The following is a 25,548-nucleotide window of genomic DNA, read 5'->3' on the forward strand; positions in this document are numbered from 1 at the left end:
GTTTAGAGGGAACAGAAAACTTTCATTGTGGCAATGAGAACAGAATCTCGTAATAGCCTTCCCTTTACAAGTCTTTATGTCACCCCAAATTATTCCAAATCAGGGAGTCACTTAGTGAAACACCCCAATTTTAAATGATAGAAAAGTGGGGCAGAGGACAAGGAATTTTTCTTGGAGGATACATTTAGCTCCCATCAGGTGGCAGGTCCCTTCCTTTTCCATCCCATTGCTACAGTGCTAGTGGTACTAGCAATGCAGGTTTTGGCAGGAGGGTTCTCATTATACTTTGGGGACAGGAAAGTTGAGCAGATGGAGTGAGGTGTAAAGGGGAAACAATCTTCATGTTTCTCTAGCTGATTCATTTGTCATCTGAAGCTTGGTACTTCTGGCTGCCCACTAGTTGACAATAAAGGTGTGGATAATAACCCTTGGAAACCATGGATGGAGGCTTACTCTGTGCCTATTTACTACATGCCCTGTACTAAATTATTAGGACCACTTTTTTTTTTTAAAGATGATTGGTAAGGGGATCTTAACCCTTGACTTGGTGTTGTCAGCACCACTCTCCCAAGTGAGCTAACCGGCCATCCCTATATAGGGATCTGAACCCATGGCCTTGGTGTTATCAGCACCCCACTCTCCCAAGGGAGCCATGGGCTGGCCCTCCTGCACTAAATTAAATAGGATTTGGTCAATGCAGATCTTTACTGAGAGGCTCAGGTGTTTGTCCCAAACCTTCTGGAGTGGGGATAATATTGCTACCTCATACCCTTACAACAAGCCTCATGGCTTAGGTGGTCCTCAGTTCCCAAGCCCTCAGGCGTGCTGTAGTATTATGAAGACTATATCTGGTCTTTGTCTCTGATTCCTGGTGCACGGCTCCAAAAATCTTTTGAATTTCCTGAATGATAGGAGTGTTCTTGTTATACTAATGAGGTACTTGTGGTGGGCCCTTAGATGGCTTCAGATGAGGGATGATCACCAGATAGACCAAGCACATGATTAGAGGGTTGTCACTTTCAGCAACCTTGTCCTATATATATATCCTTTATACTAAAACTGTAATCATTATGCTTTCCTGAGTTTTGTGAGTTGTTCTGGTGAATCATCAAATGGGGGGGGTCATGGGAATCTGAATTTTTAGCCACTTGGTCAGAAGTGTAGGTGGCCTGAGAACCTCACTTGCAGCTGGTGTAAGGGCAGTCTTACAAAAGACTGAGCCTTTAAACTTGTGGAGTCTCCTGCTAATGGGTGGTTAGCATAAGAATTGCATTGAAGTACACTCAGTTGGAAACAAAACAAAACAGGGGTCTTGCAAAAATATTCTTTTATGACTAACCCTCTTCCCCTCTTTCCCTCCCTTCTGGCTGTCTTGTTTCCCTCTACATATGCTATCACCACCCCCGCCCACTTCCAGGATTTGCTGTCTTCCTACACAATAAAGAAACCCCAGTTTTTTACCTTCCTTCTGTCTAAGAAATGTTTCAGTGTAAGGTATCAGCTTAAAGTTAGCGTCTCCCACTTCCACACAACTCTACAGAGTACTTGGTTTAGAAGAGACTTGGTTTTGATCTGTGTCTGGAACAGCTCCACGAGATGTTGGAATGGGCTGGGGGCAGCAGTGGTTGGGAAACAATAAACAGTGACTCCGTGCATAAAAGAAGGATTTTTACGCTAGGGTCTGGCTAATTTTCTTGTCAACTATTTGAAGTCAAACACACCTCACCACCACAAGGATGATTTCCTTTCCCTCCAAACAAGAACTTTATATTTCTTTATATTTCTTCCTTGGCCTTATTATGCCAGGAGACCATTTGTCCTCTGCCTATCCTTCTTACATTTTCACCATCAATTCAAAATAATGGTGTCTAGCCCACATATCTTCTCTCTAATATTAGATTTCTGCCTACTAGGGATTGAATGGTGGTGACAGAAGCTTTGGTTCATTTATTCATGAAGACATAATAGAATTAAAATTATACCAACCCAGTTACAGAAATACCAGGCCTGTGGTGGTTACAACTTCTTTCTTAATTAAAAAAATTTGTCTTTTTCAAATTTATATTTAGACATTTACTTTATTTAAAAATATATATAATATGTTCTATCACATAAAATTCCAGACATAGATTTAAAAACAGCATAATGAAAAATATAAATATCTGTTTTCTTGTCTTATTTATATCTTTTGTGCATTTATTTTCCCAGGTTGGCATTTTTCTTTATTTTACAACTTTATATTCATACGTATAGTAAAAACAACTTAAGTATTATAGAAAGGTATAGAGCAAAAGGTAAAAATTCCCGTCTCTCCATCTTCTCCTCAGATTTGGTGAATCTCCTTCCAAACTTTCAACCACATGGATACATTTTTTTTTTTTACATGAATGGTTTTACATTATACATGTTCTGTAACTTGTTTTTCAATGAACACTCTCATGGAAAACTTTTTTTAAAAAGTTTTTAAAAAACCGTTTTTTTAAAAAGTCTATGGCAGAGTTAGTGAGGTGGAGGATTACCTAGACTAAGGCTGCTTGCTCTCTATAGAATTTCTTGAGGTTTTCCACTTTATTTCTCCAGCACATCTTTTCTATTCCACTCCCTGAAGCTGTCTGGTTTGTCTCATCTTGCTTTTAACTAATAGGCTCGTTTGGCAGCAAGTTATAATAATTTTAAAATTTTAAGATATTTCTAACAAAATGCCATTAGCCATCAGGACCTAGGGTTGGAGGACAGAGAAGTATGAGGAAAGCAACTTTTCTTGCCAAAATCCCAGTTCTGACAAGCCCCAACTCTTTGTACAATATATGTAAGACATGGATTCATTAGGATACAGTCTCAGGACAGCTTGCTCTTTATTTTATATTTGTGCACTTATGGTTTTGAACAATTGATGGGTATTAGAGTTTGCCTTGGATACTTGGCTTTCATTACACTGTTCCAAAATTTGGTTTTGTTTTTGTCTAGCTAAAAAAAATCCTGTGTTTTTATTGTTCTTCAAAAAGAATAAATATGACTGCTTTAAAGTGATTACATTGTTTTCCAGATTAAGTAAATATTTTAATCAGGGAAGTAAACATTTTTAAATTGGGAGTGTGGATAGCTCTTGTTCTAGAGCGTGTTAGTGAACTAAATCTTAGATTGGCGGCACTACAAGAAGTATGTAATGAATTTCTGGGCTACGAGTTGTAAGTCTTGACCTTGTCCTCAAAAGCAAGGAAATTTCCAATTTCTTAATCTTAGCAATGAAACTGACTGAAATAGAGGAAGGGTGGAGTGAGGAATGGGTGTTTGCCTCTGATGCAAGCTTATTAGCAAAACCCAAGATAGCAGGATTCCTGAAGCTTGTTGTAGGGGTTTTCAATATTTTCAAGAATCCCTTTTCAAGGTTAGAAAGAATTAAAGATCCCAACCTGACTACAGCTATCTTTTATCTAAATTTTTATATAGATAATAAATGATGCGTTTAGGATACCTTCATCTACATTAATAACTGTGTTGTTCTTGATGGGTATATAACCCAGATACATTGGGAATTACTAGCTTAAGGCACAATAGCTCCTTAATTTTGTCTCAGGCCTTGATAAAATTTTAGTTAAAAAGATATGATCAGTGCTTTAAAAAATATTCCCTCCACAGTGTCCATGCTACTTTTAATAGCAGAGTCATCTAGTCTTCCTTAATTATTCCCATCAGACCTTCCAAGAGGAGGCCGCCATTACCAAACAACAAAAGCAGCTTGTAACAGGAGAAATTATGCAGTGAGGGGGAAATAAACAAACAAACCCTACACAAAGATTTTTCTCTTCACAATTGGAAGCGGAAGAGGGAAAGTGAAGAAGGTATAGAAATAAACCAATAAATATGATGTAAGCAGTTTCATTAAGGGTGATTTCTATTTTGGCAAGCCTCTCTATCTGCTATGATGCCCAAGTTTTCTTTTTAGAGTCATTGTGATGCTGATAATAGCAGTTTTTACTCAAAGGAAATTAATATCCAAAGATTATTTGGTAATACTTGTTCAAATACTGCTATATCCATCCACATTATATAAAGCCACCAAGAGAGATGGTGCACTGGGTAAAGTCTTCTGTACTGTTCTTCACAGCTTAGATTCTATCTTAGGGCTTCTCATAAAGACGTAGCTGGCAAACCCCAAAGTAGGAATCTGGGCTTACTTAAAGCTCTTCTCTTAAATGCTTTTTCCTGTGGCACTGGCAGATGGATGTGTTATCCTCTGGCTGAGGAACAAGTTCCATTCCATCACGTATTTCGGGTTTGCTGGACTGGCGCTCAGCATATTTCTGAAATATATGTTTGAAGGCAACTGAAGTATTAGTCCATACTTCATTCCAGTGACTTCTTCACCCCCAATCATGCCATCTTTGCTAGTTGCTGTGTATTTTCATTCTAAAACCAAAGGTCTGGCTTATTTCAGTCCTAAAGTACATTTTAACTTCAGTTATTATAGACACTGCTCTAATATTTTATAATCTAGCAAGGAACCCCAACCCACAATTTTTTTTTTTTTTTTTTTGGTGGCTAACTGGCATGGGGATCTGAACCTGTGACCTTGGTATTACAAGGCTGCGCTCTAACCAACTGAACTAACTGGCCAGCCCCAGTCCACAATTTTATGTGTAGTTAGGAAACCTCTACAAAAGGGATGCCAAGCCAAATGTCCCTACTTGAAACAAACAGCAGCCCTCAGCATTTGTGCTCCACTTGTTAATGAATAATTAACTTCACTGACTTCTCAAACCAGCAAACAAAGATGGAAGCATCTCAAAATAAAGCTGGTAGTCTCACACCTCCTTCCCTAAGGCCTATAGTCAAATTTTTAAAATGGTAACAGGCCAGTGAAATGTTCCTCCACACTGGCCACTGATTGAAATATTGCTATAAATTGGATATTTCAGGTCCGTGGTTCCATGTCCATTTAGCTGTATGTTCCTGGTACCGGGCCAAACCCAACCAAATGCTGACATGAGTTAGTGAGGCTAATTAATATTTTAAGAGAGAAACACCTACTATTAAAATTAAAGTTAGGCCAGCAGAGGGGATGAACCCATTTAAGGAAAGGAAGAACTGCTTCTAGTAAATGGTGTAATTTATCACTTTTATTTTTCTATAAGGGTAGTATCCAAAGACATCTGAGGAAATTTACTTTTATTCTGTCCATAGAAAAAAAAAGCTTAGGTTAAAAACAAAAACATAATTTCCTATTTTTTTCTTCCTGGCCAGATTTTACTGAGTAAAACACAAGGCAGTTACTCAAAGGACCAATCCTCAGATTCCCAATAAACACTTGCACTTCGGAATTCAGCCCTAACATATTAGAACTATTATAAATATTTTTTATTTGCCTGATTGATTTTTGTAGCAAGCTAAATATTTACTTTCTGCCCTGTTCTGTGATAGCAAGGGCATGGATCTTCAATAGCAAGAACAAGGAGGCGACATTTTGAGAAGAGACATTAACCATCTCCAGCCCAATCCTCTTGTTTTCCAGATGAGGAAAGATGTTTATCTCTGAGGTTTAGAGAAATTACCTATACTAGGAATTCCACAAGGCATCTAATAAAAGAGAGCACTGACAAGATGGGAGGAGCTTCTAATCGATATTTGTAAGGGCTCTAAGTATTGTTTTTCATAATAATGAATGGATATAAAAAAAAATGGAGGTCACAAAGGGACTTAGCATTGGTTCTATCATTCCATAGGCTGGCTCCTGGGCTTAGCCAGTCAGGCCATAGGCTGATCTCCAAGTCCTTCAGGAAGCACAGCACAAGGGGCTCAGACCCAGCATGTGATCTGAGGACACCTGACCCAGCAGGACAGACACTCTGAACTGACCTGTAGTACACTGTAATAGTAACAGTAAAGCCTGTGCGGCTGTAGTAGGTCCCTAGCAGTCAACTGCCCTTCTTTTGCAATCTTCTTGGCTTCTTCATCATTTTCCTGAAAGATTAAAAAAAAGAATGAAAAACTCCTGCAACTTACAATGAAAACTAGGGGTGAGTGTGAGGTGAGACAGATGTGGGGTTGAATGTGAACAGTATGGAAGAGAAGGAAGATCATGGAAATGTAACTTAAGGATGAGGCTATGAAAATAGAGTACTTTCCTAGACATCTCTGTTAAAGAGAAATGAACACACGTTTGGACCCCAATTCTCAGTCCCCCACAGTGCATCAACCTACATGCAGCCTCTACTGTGACTATCTTGGTACTTTCCTAGCTGTCCAGGAAATAAGTTTGGGATTCATCATCTGTGTCCCCAGCCTAGCCCTCTCTCCATGAGAGCAGAATGAATCAATTTTCATGTTATAACATCTTTTAAAAGCTCCATTTAGATATGCAGTTAGAGCCAAAAAGTTGTAATGGTAGTTATAAAAGACTATATTGTTGTTGTAATAAAAAAATTCAGTCATTAGTATCCACAGTCTGTTCCTTCAGTAACAGGAATAGTCAGTGTTCCTAATTATACTTTTAGAAAATAGTTAATCTTCTACCATGTTGTCCACAGGAAAAGCCATTTGCAAGCAATTCTGGCTCTTATAAAGGGCCACAAAAAAAGATTGTGCCTCAGGCACACAGTTATTTCCATAACCATATATTGCTTCTTAGAAACTTAGAATAAAGTCTTATAATGGAAGGGTAAATTTTAATAGTTTTATAGTAAAACACAATAATTTAAAAATAATTTTCCTTTTCAGGAAACTTGTGATTCTTGGGATGTTGTATAACAAGCATTTGTTAAGAACTTGTGCCTTTTTTCTAACTGAGAAAAAGAAAAGTGTACCATAATTGCCTTAAATGTTTTCTTGTGCATAAAGTACTTTAACTCTGTGGTCTTTTCGATCTGTAATTTGCATTTCATGTGTTCTTGTTTGTGTGTATAAGTACGATTCATTTAGAAAATCTATATTCTATTTAACACTGGACTTCAAATCTTCAAAAAATCCTTGAAAATATTAATAGAGGTTATACAAAACAATTCTGATGTTGATTCTTTAGATATTTCAAGGGAACAAGAATTTCAGAAAATAACATTTCTTTTGGTTCCATTATGTCAAATTAAATTGCCTTGTGTTCATAATAGCTGAGATATAGAATGAACCTAAATATCTGACAGATATGGGATAAAGAAAATGTGATATATGTACACAAATAATGTACACTACTCAGCCATAAAAAACAATGAAATACTGCCATTCGCAGCAGCACAGATAAGCTTAGAGAAAACTATATTAAGTGAAATAAGCCAGGCACAGAAACAGAAATACCACATGTTCTCATATGTGGGAGCTAAAATAAATAAATAAACAAATAAAACTGAACTTTTAGGAGGAGACAGTAGAACTATCTACACGCAGGAAAGGGGAGGAGAAAGGGGATAGTGGGAGGTTGGTTAAAGGACACAAAATTACAGCTAGATAGGAAAAATAAGTTCTATTGGTGTATAGTTGAGCTAGGCATCTATAATTAACAATAATTTACTGCATGCAATCAAACAGCTACGACAGGAGATCCAATGTGCACATCACAAAGAAATGATTAAGTTTTGCACTGATGATGAATATGCTAATTACCCTGATTTGGTCATCACACATCATATACATGTATTGAAATATAACTCTGTACCTCGTAAATATGTATAATCAATATATTTCAATAAAAAATAAATAAATAAACTGTTGTGATAGAACTCATATAACTAATACTGGTGAATTTGTTATTCCCTAAAGAAATGAAAATTGCAGGAAGTGTACCTTGGCCCATTTAATTTTCTCTAGTAAATCACTAAGATTTCTTTTAATTGGAACATAATGTTTCCAAGCCTTTAGTGCCCCGTAGAAATGTTCATAATATGGTGAGTCCTGCTTCAGAACCAGACTGTCGCCCAGCATGAGATATGGGTATCTATAAGCAGCCACGGTCCCATCCACATTCACTTGATACTTGTACTGGAAGGTTAAAAACAAACATAAACAACCAAAGCTTTTATTTTTTAAGTAGTCATTTGCTTCACTTCTGCTTCTCATCAACACTGTAATTAATGCTAAATACAAAGGAATTACTTTCCATTTTCCAACTTTTGTGTTTCACAGTTTTATTTTATAACATGTTTCTTTTTGAATTAAAATCATAAACAGCCTTTAGCAGATCAATTTTAAGACATACAATGCATTTAAAGATAAGATAATAAATAATTTTTGGAAATAGGAATGAATACCTCTTTCAATTATGTCTGTGTAATGGAGAATCCCGATTTCAGTAACCAGGTAGGAAAACTATTTTTGAAAGTTCTATCTTTATTCAAGATGAGTATTGATAAAAATTTACACTTTCACTTTTCCATAATATTATTTGTTCTTTATACTCAACCTATGAAACAGGAAGGCACTATCTCTATTTTACAGTTTTAGAGTTGAGACAGAAATCTGGAGAATTTTAAGGACTTGTGCAAGATGCCAGCAACACAGTAGGTATTTTGTTTGCATATCTGTTGGATTAATAGATGTTGACTTACATTTCAAAAGCTCTTTTCATAGACATTAAACCTCATTCAATTATAAAGCAATGTGAAGCAGTATTTTAACTCCTCCCCCCCCCCTTTTTTTTTTATAAAAGAGAAAACTGGTGTTCAGAGGAATATAAAAACCCCTATTCTCTGAGTCCAAGTCCCCTGTTCTTTTCACCATATCACACTGAGATGAAGAGGATATACTTCCAGATCTGGTCATTATTTCTTTCGTTTTATTTTTTTTTATTTTGGCAGATGGAGGGTAAAGGGATTTGAACCCTTGACCTTGGTGTTATCACTGCCACACTCTACACCAAGTGAGCTAACCAGCCAGCCCTAACTATTTCTTAAACAATTGGTACCAAGTTTTCTAGCCAGTCAGATTTTGTCACATTGTTCACATCTCTATCTCCTTTGAGCCTCATGATAATGTTCTGAAGGAGCTAGGTATCTCACGTGTTTAGAATCCAGACACTCAGAGATGAAGGTCCTACAGTTAGTGGCAGAGGAAGGACTTGAACTCCAATTCCAGCTCCTCTTTTACATACATGGAATTTATACTCTATTTACAAAAGACATGAGATCACTTCACGTAAAAAATATTTATATTCCCAGCTTATTAAAATAAATACAAAAAAGAGAAAAGATAAATAAATACATCAAAACCCCAGATTAATCCTATATTCCCATTTTGAGCATTAAGTATAGTTTTGAGCTATTTGGTAGACAAAATTAAAGATAAAAAAAGGAAACCACAATGAGTTTTGTAATTCTTTGTGTCTGATAAGAAAGTGTGAAAGTGTGTCAGTTCACAAAAGAGGAGAAATTTGCCTAAGCCCACCTATCAGGTAGACTTTTAACATAAGTTTATCACTTCATATCCATACAGGAAGATTCAAATGCGTACCTTGAAGAAATCAAAGAAACCTGTCAACTTGGCTTTTCCAAGCTCTTTTTCTTTTTCCTGGAAAAAGAAATATCCTGTAATTCCTGCATCTAGTAGTTGTGGATTTTCTTTGGACAGCTGTACCAACTGGAGCCTTTCCTCTCGGCTATCTCTACCTCTGAAGAAAGCTTTCTCTGTTTTATTGATCCAGGAAGGCCCTAGAAGTTTGAGACCATAAAAACAAACTAGGATTATGAACTTGACTTTCTATATGGTAAGTAAATCATCTTTAATCTACCATTGTCATTTAAGATATTAAAGCTCTTTTATCATCAACTTATCTTTTAAAGTAGATGCTATTTCCAAAAAAAATGGGATTGAGTCTCAATTTGCCAGCGATACTTTCAAGTTTAGACTTTCAGAACAGTCTATTTATTTTTTTATTATTTATTTATTTGCTGTATTATAATAAAAGAATGCTGTAATTTTACCATTTTGTCCGCTATGAGAGCTCACACAAATATTGGTCTTTTCTGTTGTACAACCCTAGGAAATGTCCAAAGTAATATCCAAAGTAAATGTTGGACCAAGTTCAAAGCAAAAAGAGATTCAGTGACTTGGCCCACTCACCAAGGCATTAGCTTCTTCCATCTTTTGTGTTTCATAACCACACATGACCTAGGCTTTGTTCTTAGACAGGGTCACCAAAAAAACCTACATAACTAATACTCATAAATCTTTAATCCTTAGGTTGCTCAGAATTTTGAATACAGGGAAGACTTTTTCTAATATGCTGTTAAATGCAAATATATATATATATATATATATATATATATATATATATATAAACTCAACTGTATACATATATTTATATCCACTCTTTCCTGGAAGGGAAATATTCTAGAATTAATTTAAATTTATTTCTATTATTCTAAAGAAAGATGTCATTGATTTAATACCTGTCAATGTTTGAAAGGATAAATCATGAGGCATAGAAGCTGGAGGCAGTCAATATCTATTATTTTAGCACACTTTTCAGGAATTCACTGTTATCAAATTAAAAGTAGGTCAGTTTTCATTTCATGTTATCTTTAGATAGTTTACATAAAGTCCCTGGTCTTGTCTACCAAATAAGTCCACCAAACCACTATAAACAGAAATAGAGGCTATAAAGACAAGGCAGGGCTTTTTCTGCTCATACATTTTGGTTTAATAAAAAGTTGTGTTGGGAGAGTGGGACGTCTGGCTTCCGAGTGGGGATCCTAGTAGCACTAGTGACGAAAGAGCGAATTAAAAATGGGTGATGTTGGGCCGAACCTGTGGCGCACTTGGTAGAGTGCTGCGCTGGCAGCGTGGCGACGCTCCCGCCGCGGGTTCGGATCCTATATAGGACTGACCGGTGTGTGCCGGTCACGAAAAAAAAAAAAACGACAAAAAAAAAAAAAAAAAAAAAATGGGTGATGTTGAGAAAGGCAAGAAGATTTTTGTTCAGAAGTGTGCCCAGTGCCACACCGTGGAAAAGGGAGGCAAGCACAAGACTGGGCCCAATCTCCATGGTCTGTTTGGGTGGAAGACAGGTCAGGCACCTGGATTCTCTTACACAGATGCCAACAAGAACAAAGGCATCACCTGGGGAGAGGACACACTCATGGAGTATTTGGAGAATCCCAAGAAGTACATCCCTGGAACAAAAATGATCTTCGCTGGCATTAAGAAGAAGGCAGAAAGAGCAGATTTGATAGCTTATCTCAAAAAAGCTTCTAATGAGTAATAGTTGGCCACTGCCTTATTTATTACAAAATGGAAATGTCTCATGACTTTTTATGTGTACCATAATTTAGTTGATCTCATACACCAGAATTTAGATCATGAGTGACTGACAGAATATTTTTGTTGGACAGTCCTGATTTAAGTAAGACTGGTTTGTGGTAAATATAATAGGTTTTTTGAATTTTGATAGTAATTCCAGTCCAGTCAATACTATCACTGTTTTCCCCTTCTAAAGACATGATTGGACTTGATTAGTAGTGTTCAACTTTTCACAAAGATGGTGAATGCCATCTCAGAACCTATTGGAGATTAGTTTTATATCTAGATTTATAACTGATTATATGAATAAATTTAAATACTGGAGAAATCCCTTCACAGTTTCAGAACCGAGCACGACTCACCTTTGTTTTAATGTGTGTTCATTAGCCTGTTGAAGGCGAGGGCTGAAGTTAAGTAGCAATGTCTACTTTATATTTTTGGTCTTAACTATGCCAATCTAATGAGAATTCCCTGTGTCTAAAATGCTGCCTTTTACTTATTGAAAAGCATTTTAGTGTGGTTTATGTATTATATCAAATAAGGAAGATTTAACACTTGTCATATTTTATAGATGATATATGAGAACAGATGCTTTTAAAAGTCAGGGTGACGAGATATAATACCAAGTTAAATTTTACTTTTGAATTCTTTACTAAGTCAAGCTCAGTTATAATTTAGGATTGCCTTTAAACAAGTATTCAAAAACACATAAAACTGTAGAACTACAAAAAAAAAAAAGTTGTGTTGTAGTGTTGTATTACAAATCTAAGGCCATCAATCAGGGAGAAAGGAATTCAGATTTTAAAGGAACAAGAGAGGCAGAAAAAGGAAAGGAAGAATTCCTTACAAAGTGTTGGAAGTAGTAATATTAAAATCATATGACTATCACAATTCTCTTATATTTGCTTATAATTTTTAATTTTCAAAATTCTCTCATTTCATCTGGTAACATAAAGGCATTGGAGTCAAAATTATGTTAAGTGGCAACTTCACCAAATACATATTTTCAAATTGTATTTGCAAGTGACCAACTCAAAGGAGACTCAGTTAAGGTAGGATTAGAAGATACTAAACAAACCACTTCAGCATTTAGGGTGCTCTTTTTCTCTTTTCTTGGTTATAAAATAAGAACGGTTATTTAAATATGCTAGAGGTCTTCAAAAAGTTCATGGAAAGATTCATATCATCTTTTAATTCCATTTTTTCCCATGGACCTTTTGAAGTACCCTCGTATACATTTACTCTCTCTGACTGAACATACCCTTCACCTTTTTTACCTCTAAACTTTTTCTTAGAGAATTAACCTTAATTTACCTGTATTTCCCTGAATAGAGAGGAGATCACTTGTAACACCTCTCATTCCTTCAAGTGTGGAGTGCGTGATGTCATATGTTGGAAGGATAACATCTCTTGAATCCAGAGAGCCACACCATGAAATGATAGGAATAGGGCCAGGGGTTTCATTGACTTTTCGATGCTCCAAGGGCCAGTCTCCAAGATTAACGTAAAGTTCTAAATCTGGGAGAAGGACCTAAATAAACAGAAGTATAATTATCAGTGCTGGAAAAACTTCTGTCTTTGGTACTAAATACTACAGTTCTTTGGCTTTATTAAATATTTCTGAAAGAACTGACTACATGTGTTCTAAGTTCAAGTCATTTTTTTTTTCAAAAGATGACCGGTAAGGGGATCTTAACCCTTGACTTGGCGTTGTCAGCACCATGCTCACCCAATGAGCTAACCGGCCATCCCTATATGGGATCCGATCCCGGGGCCTTGGTGTTATCAGCACCGCACTCTCCCGAGTGAGCCACGGGCCGGACCAAAGTTCAAGTCATTTTGAGGTAAAGAGAAGAAAACAGCTGCAGAAGGTGAAATCTGAATGGGAGGAGTATTTAGCAGAAACAGAGAACGTAAAGAAGTGACCTAGAGGCTGTAAACATCTGGGAGTTCACAGAAACCTTGGGAGTGCCCTGTATGGCTTAATTACCTGGGAGGGGGTCTCTAGCCAATTAATTTAAATCTTCCAAGAAAGTGAGCTCCACAAAGGTGGAGGACTTATGAGCACTCAAGTGGTAAACGTCTTAGAAGCACACTTCTGAGCTTGAAATCCATTTTCATCCTTTGCCATTATAATTTTAAGCATTTAAATGTGACAACTAAATAATTAAATTTTACTATTTTTGGAATCAATTAATTTATTCTCATACCTTTCTTGCCAGTGACAGCAAAATCTCATCGGAGAACATTTTGAAGTCTGTGTATTTCCCTAAAGATCTCCGGTAAATGAGGTTATTGAGGATTGTGTAATGAACAATGGCACCCCTCTCATCCCCAAACCTTTTGGGGACTTCATTTAGCATCTGTTGGAGATTAATGCTGGGGAAGGAAGCAAAGTCTTTTGCAATCTGTGGTTCCTTGGTTGGACAAGAAAGAGTTTTCTGCCAGGCCTGAGGATCCTCTTCTGGACAGTCACAGAACTCATGGTACACTGGACCTAAGGAAAAAGAACCAGTACAAGGCCACACTCCATTAAGAAGCACCATAACATGGGGAGTTGTTTCTGCCCCTGCTTCTTGGTGAATTATAAGATTATCCAAACAGAGATAATCTTCCCTAGTCAAAATGGTGGTGATTGTAATTATGTCGGGGTCCTAAGCTTCTACTTTCTGTGTCCTTTTCATATCACCCTGGGTAACCTAGCATAGCACATGCCCTCTCCCAGTCTATCTTACTCGCAGACAATTAACTGATAAATTCATTTCTAGTGAGGTATAAATGGCTGACGAACATAAAACAACTTATCTTTTAACAAGGAAAAAAAGAATGTATTAATTTTCAGGCATTAAAGTGTAGTAGGGGTTGTGATTTCTTAAGACAAGTTGGGGTCTCCTCTGAGCCCTTAAAATCACTTCCATCAGCAAATCTCAGAGGAAATGTGTAACTCAGGAGGGTGTGGCAGTGTAATTTAAGTGGCCAGCCATAAGTACAGAACTTCTCTGAAGACTCATTTAAAAAAGAATTTATGCAAAATTTATGTCTTGATTCAAGATATAGCTATACTTATTTTAATATAAAAATGATTTTTAAAATTATTTAATTTTCTTGAGGATTGCTATATCAGGCCAAGATGAATTACAGGGACTGATTTACCCTACTACCTGAAACAGCCAAAAAAGCCCAGACAAAATACATAAAACAACAGTGTTTAAGACACTGGACATGAGGCAATGAAGGACAGTGTCTGAGAGATGGGAAACAAATAAGATGAGCCCTGTAATTCCTACAGCTTACTTCTGAAGGGAGTTTGTAGTGTAGGGAGGAGGAATGTAGGCAGAAGCTGGCAGTCTCACTGAGTTGAAGAGATAGAGCTGAGAGTCCAAGGGGACCAAGGAACCTAGAATCTGTAGGACAGAATATCTGAAAGGAGAGAATTGCACAGAAAGAACTCCAGAGATCTGCACAAGGTCCCCTTCAAGTATTTTAGCAGAGCACATGATCAGTGCATATGTGTGAGGAAGCCATCCAAGTCAGAGGAATACCATCTAAAGTGATGAGGGAACAGTACCTACCACTCACAGAGAGCTGGGAATAGTGCCTATTTGTACCAGCCAAACTGGAAAGCCTCCTGATTCATGGGGCTTGGATAGAATATGCAGAAGGGTGTTGCCTTAGCAGTGGGAAATAATTAGCCCTAGACTAAACATGGCTGTAGTCCTACCTAACAAATTGTAAAAGCAAAACTCAAAAGGATGAAACTATTTCCAAGTAACACAATTGCATCCCAGAAAAAAGCTCTAGAAGATGAAAAAGCATCAAGAAATGAAGATGAAAAATATACTGTATGGGGTTAATGACAAACTGGACATTGCAGAACCTAAAGACATAGCAATAGAAACTATACAAAATCAAACAGAGAGAAAAAGAGAATTTAAAAAATGAATAGTATCAAAAGCCATAATTTCAAGCTTAATATATGAGTAATTAGAATCTATGAAAGGCAGCTGGAGTAGAACAGAAAAAATATTTGAAGAAATAATGACCAAAATTTTCTAAATATGATAAAAAGTATAAGCCCAAGGATCCAAGAAGATCCACAAATCCTAAGTACAAGAATCATGAAAAAAACTACACTAAGGCACACAATAATCAAACTACTCAAAGCAACTAAAGAGAAAAGCTTAAAAGCAGTGTGGAGAAACAAAGATGATGGTAGAGTTATTGTTGGAACCAATGCAAGTGAGAAGATAAAGTAAAAGCATCTTTGAAGTACTAAAAACAAACAAACCCATCAAATTATCATTCTATAACCAGCAAAAATGTCTTTTAAAAATGAAGGCGGAATGAAGACTTTTTCAGACATTCCAAAGCTGGATGAATTCATTACCAGTATTCTCACACTAGGAAATCCTTCAAGCAGAAGGCAAATGGTACTAGATGGAAATATGGATCTACAGAAAGGAATGAAGAGTACCAGAAATGGTAACAATGTGGGTAAATATACAAAATTTTTTTCTTATCATTTAAAACTCTATAAATTACTTAATTTTCTTTCCCCTAAATTTTCAAATTAAATTGAGCTTCAGGAGTTATATATACAATGTTCACTGTTACACATGACTTCGAGGTCATCATAATCCATTCCTGAAAAGCAGGGGACCTACACATAAGGCTGGCTCTGGATTATATAAGAGTCACCTACCTTTCAAAATATAGGGAGACTGAGCCACATGTTCATCACCATAAAGGATGTCTATCTTCAGCCCTTCACTGACAGTTTCATACATCCTATATCTCACCAAAAAAGTTCCATCATTCCTGTCCAAAGGTTTAGGAACATGAATCCGGACTAACTCTTTAGGTGAAAGAGATTTCACTGCTACTTTAAATAGTGTTTGACCTGGAAGAAAAAGAAATATAAACAACTCTACCACTTTATGATTATTATGCCTTAACAATTATTGGATAGGTATCTCCATATATAAGTTACTTATTACTGTAGCATCAATAGTAAACAAAATCATTTCAGCTTGGATGATTCTTGAGGCCGGGAACTATGTCTGGTTCATGTGTTGAAACCAAGGATCAGACTCAGACTCGACATTTAATTCGGTTTTTTTTTTTTTTTTTTGGTGGCTAGCCAGTACATTCGATAAAGATGTACTGAGTGAACAAAATCAATTCATTTTTAAAAATCAAAGAAGAAATTAACTTTTTGCCATGTGATCTTTTCTCCTTTGGGTAGGATTGAAGCCCAGGTAGTTAAAAATCCATGAACTCTAAGAAGGACAGACCTCTACAGTAATCCAACTTTCTTCTTGTAAAATACACATAAATATACCATTTCAATATCTAACAACCCTTATTTCTGAAAAATTTCCTTTTTTTAAACCCAAATTTCAAGCAATACTTCTAAGCACATTTTCTTAGGTAGAGAGCAATTATAGCTAATTACCAGTTTGTGCACAAATACACACACAAACACACACACACATCTTTATAAATACCAGAGTTTACTTCTCTGAGTCTATCTCCACAGTTTGAAATGAGATATTTATATTATGATGATCCCTTCCAACTCCAAAATTATATGGGTTTTCTGTTCTGGTAAATAATACCTACTTAACAAACTTGCCTTTTTCTATCAGCTGACTTATTTAGGCTTTGAAACAATACTGTTGTGATTAATGTTACTGTGGCCCAGGAATAAATTTTGGAACCTCTTTTTTCAGAGAGTACAGTGGATATATCATTCAGATCACTATATCAGAGGGAGATGTTTAAAAAGTGGTGAATCCTCTAAAATCCACAACCCTAGTAAACAGTAAGTTGTGACCAAAGTTGTCTTTCATCTCACATCTATCATATTATGAAATAAAGCTTATTTCGGGGCTGGCCTGTGGCTCACTCAGGAGAGTGAGGTGCTGATAACATGAAGGCCACGGGTTCGGATCCCATATAGGGATGGCCGGTTTGCTCACTGGGTGAGCGTGGTGCTGACAACACCAAGTCAAGGGTTAAGATCCCCTTACCAGTCATCTTTTTAAAAAAAAAAAGAGAAAAAAAGAAATGAAAAAGTTTGTTTCTCCTACTCTTAGTTTCTATATCTAGTGACTGTGAGATTCTACTTTCTTTTGATCTTCAAGGGTTTTATTTTTTCTACTGTGTCAGGAGAAATGTTTCTCAGTCTCTTCTATTTAGTAACTGTAATATGATATCTGACACATTGCTATTAAATAAGTAGCAAACACATTTTAGGATCCTTGAAATAAGTGTAATAAAATTATGAAAGAAATCTGCTAAAATAAATGAACTATAATAAACAGAGCAGATGTTATTTAAAAAGATAACAATGTAATATGAAATTATTAGAAATGTTGGCCAATTACCTGAGATGCATAAATGAAACACATAAATCTCTGCCTTATTTTCTACTTGGTTTCAGAAAGGCCATGTGGCACAGCAAATTGAAAATCAGGAGAGAAAGTCTGGGAATTAGAAAGCACTTTCCATTGCTCTCTTCCCAAATCGGAAATGTACAAAAAGGTTTTCTTGTCTGCTGATCAAACACTCCTGTTCTCCATATGTTTATTTTAAACAAACAAAACAGACATAATGCAAGCATATTATTGACTGTGATTTTTTGGAAAGAGCTGGACTTACAGAAGAAAACTAGCTCCAAAATGCTTCATTATTTGTAAATTGCAAATATTGGACTAGATCACTATGGTCTCTTCCAATTATAACATTTTTGTCTCTGAAACAGCATTTAAAAGTTATGTTTCAAAATGTATCAAGCTATAATATAGAAATTGGAAATACATATTTTAAATGTTCCGTTATTTTTATAGTAATCTTTCATGCCTGTGTCATTGTTGGCATGAAATTAATATCAGCATCAATGCAAAATAATATTGATCAGAGTTGAAACAGAAATAAGCAATTCTAATCTCATAAAAGAGAAAATAAGAAAAGTGAAATTTCAAATTGCTTCAAATGGGAGGAATGTGAGTTCTCATTTACCCTGGGTCTAATATAATAGAACAGAATTGAAGCTCAGCTTGAGCTTTCTACTGCACAAATTCAAACTTCTTTAAGAGAAATAGCTAATTGAATGAGAATGCAGTGAGTGTGTGGACAAAAGGAGGTTGTCCATATCAAAGTCTCAACATCATTAGAGTTAGAGATCTTGATCACTTTTGATATGGATAGAAATCAAAAGCATTTTTAGACATTCATGTACTTAGCACTTATTATGTGCCAGCTCCTGAGCTTCAGATTTCATATGTATTTTCTCATTTATTTCCTACAAGAACTTTGAGGTAGATATTTGTCACCCTCATTTTACAGATCAAGAAACCAAAGCTCCAAGAAGTTAAGTGACTTGCCCAAGGTCACATACAAAACAGTAGCAGAGCCAATATTTGAACACAGCTTCACAGAATTCAAAATTGGAGAAATATTGCTGGCACTTGTGGTACAATGGTGTCATCTCCTGTTGTTTAGGAAGTTTATTAAGGCTTTCTGCAGCTACAGTAAATTGTTGACCCCATGTGGCCAGAGTCCTGGAAGGCGAAGGTGTAATGTGCCCTGAGGACAAATGCAAATCCTCCAAAAATGTCTGGCTGCCGGCTGGCCATGCACACTCTCCAGGATCTTATGGAAAATTGATATTAGGGTGATTTGATAAAAGGGAAAGAGTATCAAAGCAGGAATTCAAATGGTTGTTCTGGTCTTAGCTCTGACACTTAGTTGTGGAGCCCATGGGCAAGGCCTTTTCGTTTCATTGAGCCCAGTTTCCTATGTGTAAAGTGAAAAAAAAATCTATCCTCTTACCTCACCAGATTATTTTTCAGGACAAATTAAATAGGGCATAGTTTAAAACACTAAAGTACTACACAACTAGGAGGTAAGATTATTTTATGAAGATACCATTACTGATGAATGTTGAGGACTGAGTAGAACATAATTACATCCTTCCACCTTGACATATTTCAGCCATCCCTACCTCAACCCCTTCTTTCCATTCATCTACAATATTTAGTTGGAATCACTGCCAGGCATCATGCAAGATGCTTGGAATGTAACAGTATCAACAGGTTCTGCCTACATTCATAATGGAAGGAAATGCTTAATTTAGGTCAGAGGTTAGTGAAAATAAAGATACAGGTTTTTTTCCCCCATCCAAGCTCACAGACCCCCTAATTTCTGTCTGTGGACTCCAGTTTGAGATTGCCTGCTTTAGATACTGAAGTTCACAATATGTTTTCTAGGTATTTGGATATATGCAGCATAATAATAGTATTCAGACAAATGTTACACTGTTAAATAGGAGTGATAATAAGGAAATCTTCATAAGTGTGTACAGTAGACTACAGCTTGGGAAAATTTTTCCTCTTTTTCAATTAGTTCTGGGAGATGGAAAGATTTCAGGATTTGCAAGTGTATGACAGTAGCAGAAAATGTAAAAAACAGATTAGGTGAGCTTTTCAGAACTATAAGACAGCTTTTTAATTGGAAGCTAGAAATCAAGTGGCCTGAAAGAAACAAAGAGAATCCAAAGGAATGACAGTAAGATTGTCTTAAGTTTTTGGTGACGTGGTGAAGACTTTAGCTTTTTTTTTTCTTATGACTTTTTTCCTGATTATAAAAATATTATGATCATTTTAGGGGAAAATTTTTTTGAGAAAAATAGTATGAAAAAGAAAAAAACCCTTACTCTCTTGCTGTAACCACTGATAAGCATAGGTACAGGTTCATTTATTTTTTTACAAAATTGGAATGAAACTATATAATTCTGTTCTGCCCTTAACCTTGTAAGCATTATTAAATAATCTTTACTCATATTAAATAATCTTAAAAAAATTTTAAAACATTTTAAATTGTGATTTAAAAAAACACATAAAATTCACCATCTTAACCATTTTTAAGTGTACAGTTCAGTAGAGTCAAGTATTTTCAAGTAACATTTTAGGTTCAAGTAACATTTTCACATTGTTGTGCAATAAATCACCAGACCTTTTTCATCTTACAAAGCTGAAATTCTACGTCCATTTGAGACAGGACAGGGCTAGGCCTGTGAACCAAACTGACTCCATTTTCCCTGCAGAGGGCATTTTGTTACTTTTCCACTCCTCTATCATGACACCCCAGTGGACACGATTACCCCATGGCCCTGATCAAAGTAACTGAAAGAGACCTGTTGGGCATGACTGGTTGGGTATAACTACCCTGATAAAATAAACTGAGATAAGGGAACAGATATTCAATTCACTGAGTTCCAAAATCCTCCCCCCCAAGGCTTGTTTCCTGTAACTGTAAAAATTAAATTACAGATTAACCTTATGACCCCTTTAGGAGTTCCCACATGCGCACAAAGCTTCAGGGTGACCGCTACAATGACCCTCCTGGGGTGATGATATTGAACACCACGACCATCTTGGACCTATTGAGCAGCACAAGGACCAAAGCCCTAACTGAGCATACACCCATGATGCAATCAGGAAGAGCAGAACGGACCACCTCCAGAAGTGCAGAATGATGACACTGGCCTGGTCCTTGACCCCACTTCCTATAAAGAACGCTAAACAGCTCCCCTAAGGGGAGCTTTCCTGTAGCTACCCCCCTTATGCACTGCTTGCTCTACTGCTGGGTGCTTTGTCAGTTTCTATGACTTTGGGACCCAAGAGCCTAATTTGGTAACATATTTAACATCTTCCTATTTACCCTTTCCCCTGGCTACCATCGTTCTACTTTGTTTCTATAAATTTGACTACTTTAGATACCTTATATAAGTGGAATCTAAAATGTTACTTTTAATGGCTATCAAATAGTCTATCATAATGAATGTACCATACTTTATTTATCAATTACATAATGGTTGGCTATGTGGACTTGCTGTGACAAGTAATTATAATACTGCAAGAATATCCTTGCATATAAATCTCTGACCACACAGATTATTTTCTCAGGACAGATACCTAGAACTCAGATAAAAGGGCATGATTTTTTTTGTACATAATATTTTCTTAAAAATTACAGTTCTTAAATGTTGAAACTCTTTATATATATACACACACAAACATATGTGTATACGTTTTGTAAAGTTCAAGACTCTTGATAGTTTGGAAAATTACTTTCCAGAAACAATTTACCAATTTGTGCTCCCATCAGTAGGGAAGGAAAGTGACTATCAGAGTGTCCCATTGCTCCCTTAATAGCTTAGAATATTTCCACTTAAAAAAAAAAATCTTTGCCGATATCTTTATATAAAAAATTGAATTTTATTTGGGCTTGTGTTATTTTTATTAATAGTTAAATTAACATTATTTCATTTCAAATCATGTAATTTTCTTTTTTCACGTATAACTTTTTCTTAGTTTTCCATCTTTTCTTATTAAATTCCCTCTTCATTTTAACATTACAAAATTAATTTTAAAAAATAAAGCAGAAAATACACCCCTCATGAATCTTGAATTTAGATTTAAGAATATTTTCTCCTGAACCTTAAGACAATGGAAAGTCTCTGTAAGACCAAAAAAAAAAAAAAAAAAGTCATCGTTTGCAAGGGTAAGCCATGTAGAAACAGATGTAATCCCTTTTCTGTTAAGATATTTAATAGACACCGAGTGTAAACTGTTTCTGTTTGATGTGTGTGTATATACATAACTTTAAGTCATGTATCACTTGGATTTTGATGAGGGTCTTTAATATATATATCAGGGGTTGGCAAACTATGGCTAATCCAGCTCATTGCTTATTTTTGTAAGGCCTGTGAGCTAAAGAATGTTTTTTACATTTTAAAATGGTTGGAAAAAAAACCAAAAGAAGAATATTTTGCGACATGAAAAATTATATGAAATTCAAATTTCAGCGGCCATAGTTTCATTAGAGCCCAGACAGCCCGTTTACACACTGTCTAAGACTATAGGCAGAAGTGAGTAAATCTGACAGACTGTATGACATGCAAAGCCTAAATTATTTACTATCTGGCCCTTTAAAGAAAAAGTTTGCCAAACCCTGATATACACTCATGAGTCCCTGCTGTAACTATTCTACCCTAGTGCATAAAAAGCATACAAAACCAGTTTTTTGAGGATTTAGGATCTAATTAGGCCTAATTTGATCTAATGCTATCAAAGTGATATTCAAGGACAACTTTAGGAGTGGTGTTCTGAAGCAAATGTAGAGCACAAGCCCCATGTCACTCTCAGCTCTAAATTCTCCAATGGCTCTCCTTTACCTAGTTCTAAAAAGACTTTGCTTGGCATTCAAGGCCCTTGAAGATTTGGGGCTGTGATCTGACTAGGCTTTCCTGCTCAGCATCACTGAAGTACTTATTGTCCTGAACGCCATGCTCTCTATGCCTCTGTGCTTTTGCACATGCGGGTGCATCCACCTGCGTGTCCGCCCCCCGACACCCTCTCATCCTTCAACTGTGTGCTCCTGAAATGTTTCCGGACTTTTTCAGGCCGACTTGGTAGTTCTTCAATGTTTCCATTGCACTCTGCACATACCTTCATTGTAACAATTATCTTGCACAGTTATCTGTTATCTGCATGCTTGTTTTCCCAAAGGGCTGTAAATTCCTTGACGGCCAGTCATTGTCTTTTCATCCTTACCAAACACATAGTAAGTAGACAGCAAATGATTATTGCTTGAATAAATAAAAATTTTTAAAAATTTAAAATCTAAAAGTGAATTATGTTTGGCTCCTAAATTTTCTGCTTTGCCGAATTTGTCCCTAACTCCCCATCCACAAGCTGGGGCTCACTTCTGGCAGCTAAGTGAAGTTCCCAGCTGGACTGGCAGGGGAAGACACTGGTTTTGATTGCCTCTTTGTTAATAGGGTGCCAGTTGGCCGGAGCCCTAAACTTAAGACATAAATTGGCCAATCCTGACTGGCAACACTTGAAACCAGCAGGACAAGTTGTAAGGAGCTGCAAAGTTAAGATGTGAAGTAGATAGTGGGAGAGGGACCAGGCAGAAAGGGATTCAGGACAAGATCCACCCTTGGTGGAGAGAAAACCGAATGATTTGTATTGTTTCACTAATTCCTGTAATCTGCTTTCAAGAACTCAAAACTAAGAAGAAAATAAAACCAAGGGTGCAAAACTGCCTCCTTTCTGTCTACTGCTCTGACATTTCCTCTGTGTAGGAGTTCGTTGTTTCAAAGCTATCAGGCCTAAAGCATGTAATCTGAGGTGGGCTTGATGACTCATCACGTGCATGTTGTAACAGTTCAGACAACTAAGCCGCCGAGGGACCATCCTCCAACTCTGTTACTCACACAACATTCATTATAATGTTGTGGGGCGAACGCACAGAGGAATCCAAGACCGACGTTAGTGCTGTAGTTTTATAGCTCTTTATTTTAGTGTTGCAGTCTTTGTTCAGCGTTATAGCGCCTCTTTTTGCTTGCAAGCAAGGAGAGCACTGGAGAGCAGAAACTCTTAACCCAGTGTCTCCCAGAACAAAGGAAAAGACCCCCTTATATAGCTAAATTCCTGCCTTTTTCCCTCCCAGGTTCCCATTCCGGTCCTCTTACGTAAATAAGGGATGCTGTCCTGCTAATTTAGATTGGCTGGTTATGGGACACAGTCTGTTGGTCACTTTAGGAGCCTAATTTGCCTCTGGCCCCTGGGGGAGGGTGTGAGACTGCTGTTATCTCATAGAGGGTGGGCGCAAGAAGCAAGCTGGGTAAATGGTAGGGGCCTGAGTTTGCAGTGGAGCATAGTTTCTAAAACAGTTTCTCAAAAGGGAAAAGCTCAACAATTAAAAATGCTTAGGGTTCCCTGCAGCAATAACGCCCTGGGCGCCATCCACTCGGAACAGCAGTCCCTGCACAATAAATGTGCAAGAACCCTCGGAGTTCGTTCATTCATTCAACCAACTTTTGGGGAGATTCCTTGCCGCTTTGTATCCGGTGAGGACGAAGGAAGAGGAGCTGACCTCACCGGAGAAAGGGCGACGCAAGCCGGGGGAAGGACGCCCCGCAGGCCGCGGGCAGATTCCGGGGCGGGGCTGTCGCGGCGTGGACGCGCGGCGGCGACGGACGGGGAGCGCGCAGCGAGGCTCTAGGCCCGCGGCGGGACGGTACCTGGGGGCGAGCGAGTGAGGTTCTGGCCCTCCGAGTCGACCGCCTGCACGTAGAAATAGCGGACGGGCAGGACGACGGCCGCCTGCAGCCCGGGCCCCCACACCAGGCTCCGCGGCGCGCTGACCGGCGCCTCGGGGGCCCCGGCGGCCACGAGCAGGGCGAGCTGCAGCGGCGGCAGCAGCAGGGCCGGCGGGAGGCGGCGCATGGTCGGCGGGGCTGCAGCGGTCCAGCTCCGCGGCGGCGGGGAGGGGACGGGAGTGCCGCGGGCCCAGGCCGGGGCCCACCCGGGGGCGGGCCTGTAGGCGGCCGCCCGCCGTCCCGCCCCCGGCTCTCAGGGCGGCACCGTGAGCGAGCGCCGCAGACACCGGCCGTGCGCGCTGCCGAGCGTGGACGGCGGACACCCGCCTGCTCCAGCCGCGGTGGCGCGCACCGAGTCCCAGGGTGCGGGCGCGCGCTCTTGACGGCCGAGGCCCCGGGCGCGCGGCCCCCACCCCTGGTGGTTTGGCTTGTCGACTGTTCAGAGGAAACCGTTTTTAAGGGACGCAGACCCAGTGGTCATTCCTGTGGGAGGAGAGGAGGGGCCCCGCCGCGAAGAACCTCGATGTAGGTCAGGGAAATGATCTTGCCGCTCCCCTCCACGGCCCCTCTAGCAGCCCTCTGTTGACACCAACACCGGCCACGTTCTCTGGTCGCCTGTTTTCTTTCTTTTCTGCTCAGCCGTGATTCCCTCCACTCCTTCCCTTTCCCCCTTCCTGCCACACTCCCCTTCTCTCACCACGTGTTTACTGAGCGTCTGCGGAGTTTGGGCCAAGCCCGGGCTGAGGAGCTGGGCCCTGGAGCGGCAGAAGGCGGGGTCTCGGCCTTGCATTGAGCCTGGTGGGTGAGCTTCACCTCAAAGCCAGGAACCTCCTGTCCCCTGCAATCGATGGGGAATGGTTCGTCTTGGCCACTTCCACAGCTTCTCAAGCTGGAAGTCGGATCCAGGAAGAGAGTGGCAGGGGCCCTAAGAGCCAGACGCTACTGTCTGCCTCTCTTCTGACCGTTTTATCAACGTTTGTTGGTTATTTTTCCTTTTTAAAATCTGCTTATGGTTTCGATATATTTAAAGGAAATAAAGATTCTCCTCAGCGAACTCACACCCCAGAATGGACACAGGGTTTCTGCACCCTCTTAGCAGGCTTCCATCCGAAAATGTCAGAACCAGGCAGTGGGCAGCCCTGTGGTCA

The 25,548-nt window shown here is 38.3% G+C and overlaps 2 protein-coding genes across 3 annotated transcripts; one reads left to right on the forward strand and one right to left on the reverse strand.

Moving 5' to 3' along the window:
- Positions 1-2,112: 2,112 nt before the first annotated feature.
- Positions 2,113-24,653, reverse strand: LOC134375183 (protein O-glucosyltransferase 3). Of its 2 annotated transcripts, XM_063093409.1 has the most exons (8): positions 24,323-24,653; positions 15,926-16,123; positions 13,434-13,720; positions 12,538-12,754; positions 9,436-9,632; positions 7,774-7,968; positions 5,857-5,961; positions 2,113-4,304 (listed from the first exon to the last, which is right to left on the reverse strand). In XM_063093409.1, the coding sequence occupies exons 1-8, from the start codon at positions 24,525-24,527 to the stop codon at positions 4,179-4,181; spliced, it is 1,530 nt and encodes a 509-aa protein (XP_062949479.1). In that variant the 5' UTR covers positions 24,528-24,653; the 3' UTR covers positions 2,113-4,178. The 2 variants fall into 2 exon arrangements, with proteins under 2 accessions (XP_062949479.1, XP_062949480.1); XM_063093410.1 differs by lacking the exon at positions 7,774-7,968.
- On the forward strand, positions 10,868-11,377 carry LOC134375637 (cytochrome c, somatic-like). Its single transcript, XM_063094272.1, has one exon. The coding sequence runs from the start codon at positions 10,868-10,870 to the stop codon at positions 11,183-11,185; it is 318 nt and encodes a 105-aa protein (XP_062950342.1). The 3' UTR covers positions 11,186-11,377.
- Positions 24,654-25,548: the final 895 nt, after the last annotated feature.

This window comes from Cynocephalus volans, chromosome 4, assembly GCF_027409185.1.
Source record: "Cynocephalus volans isolate mCynVol1 chromosome 4, mCynVol1.pri, whole genome shotgun sequence".
In the NCBI taxonomy this organism is placed as follows: Eukaryota; Metazoa; Chordata; class Mammalia; order Dermoptera; family Cynocephalidae; genus Cynocephalus; species Cynocephalus volans.

Coding starts and splice junctions, on each gene's coding strand:
- LOC134375637 (XM_063094272.1), top strand. CDS start 10,868: ATGGGTGATGTTGAGAAAGGCAAGAAGATTTTTGTTCAGAAGTGTGCC.
- LOC134375183 (XM_063093409.1), bottom strand. CDS start 24,527: ATGCGCCGCCTCCCGCCGGCCCTGCTGCTGCCGCCGCTGCAGCTCGCC. Junction 13,721..15,925: donor GTCTCCCTATATTTTGAAAG/GTAGGTGACTCT, acceptor CTTTTTCCTTAG/GTCCAGTGTACCATGAGTTC. Junction 12,755..13,433: donor TGCTGTCACTGGCAAGAAAG/GTATGAGAATAA, acceptor CTGTTTATTTAG/GTCCTTCTCCCAGATTTAGA.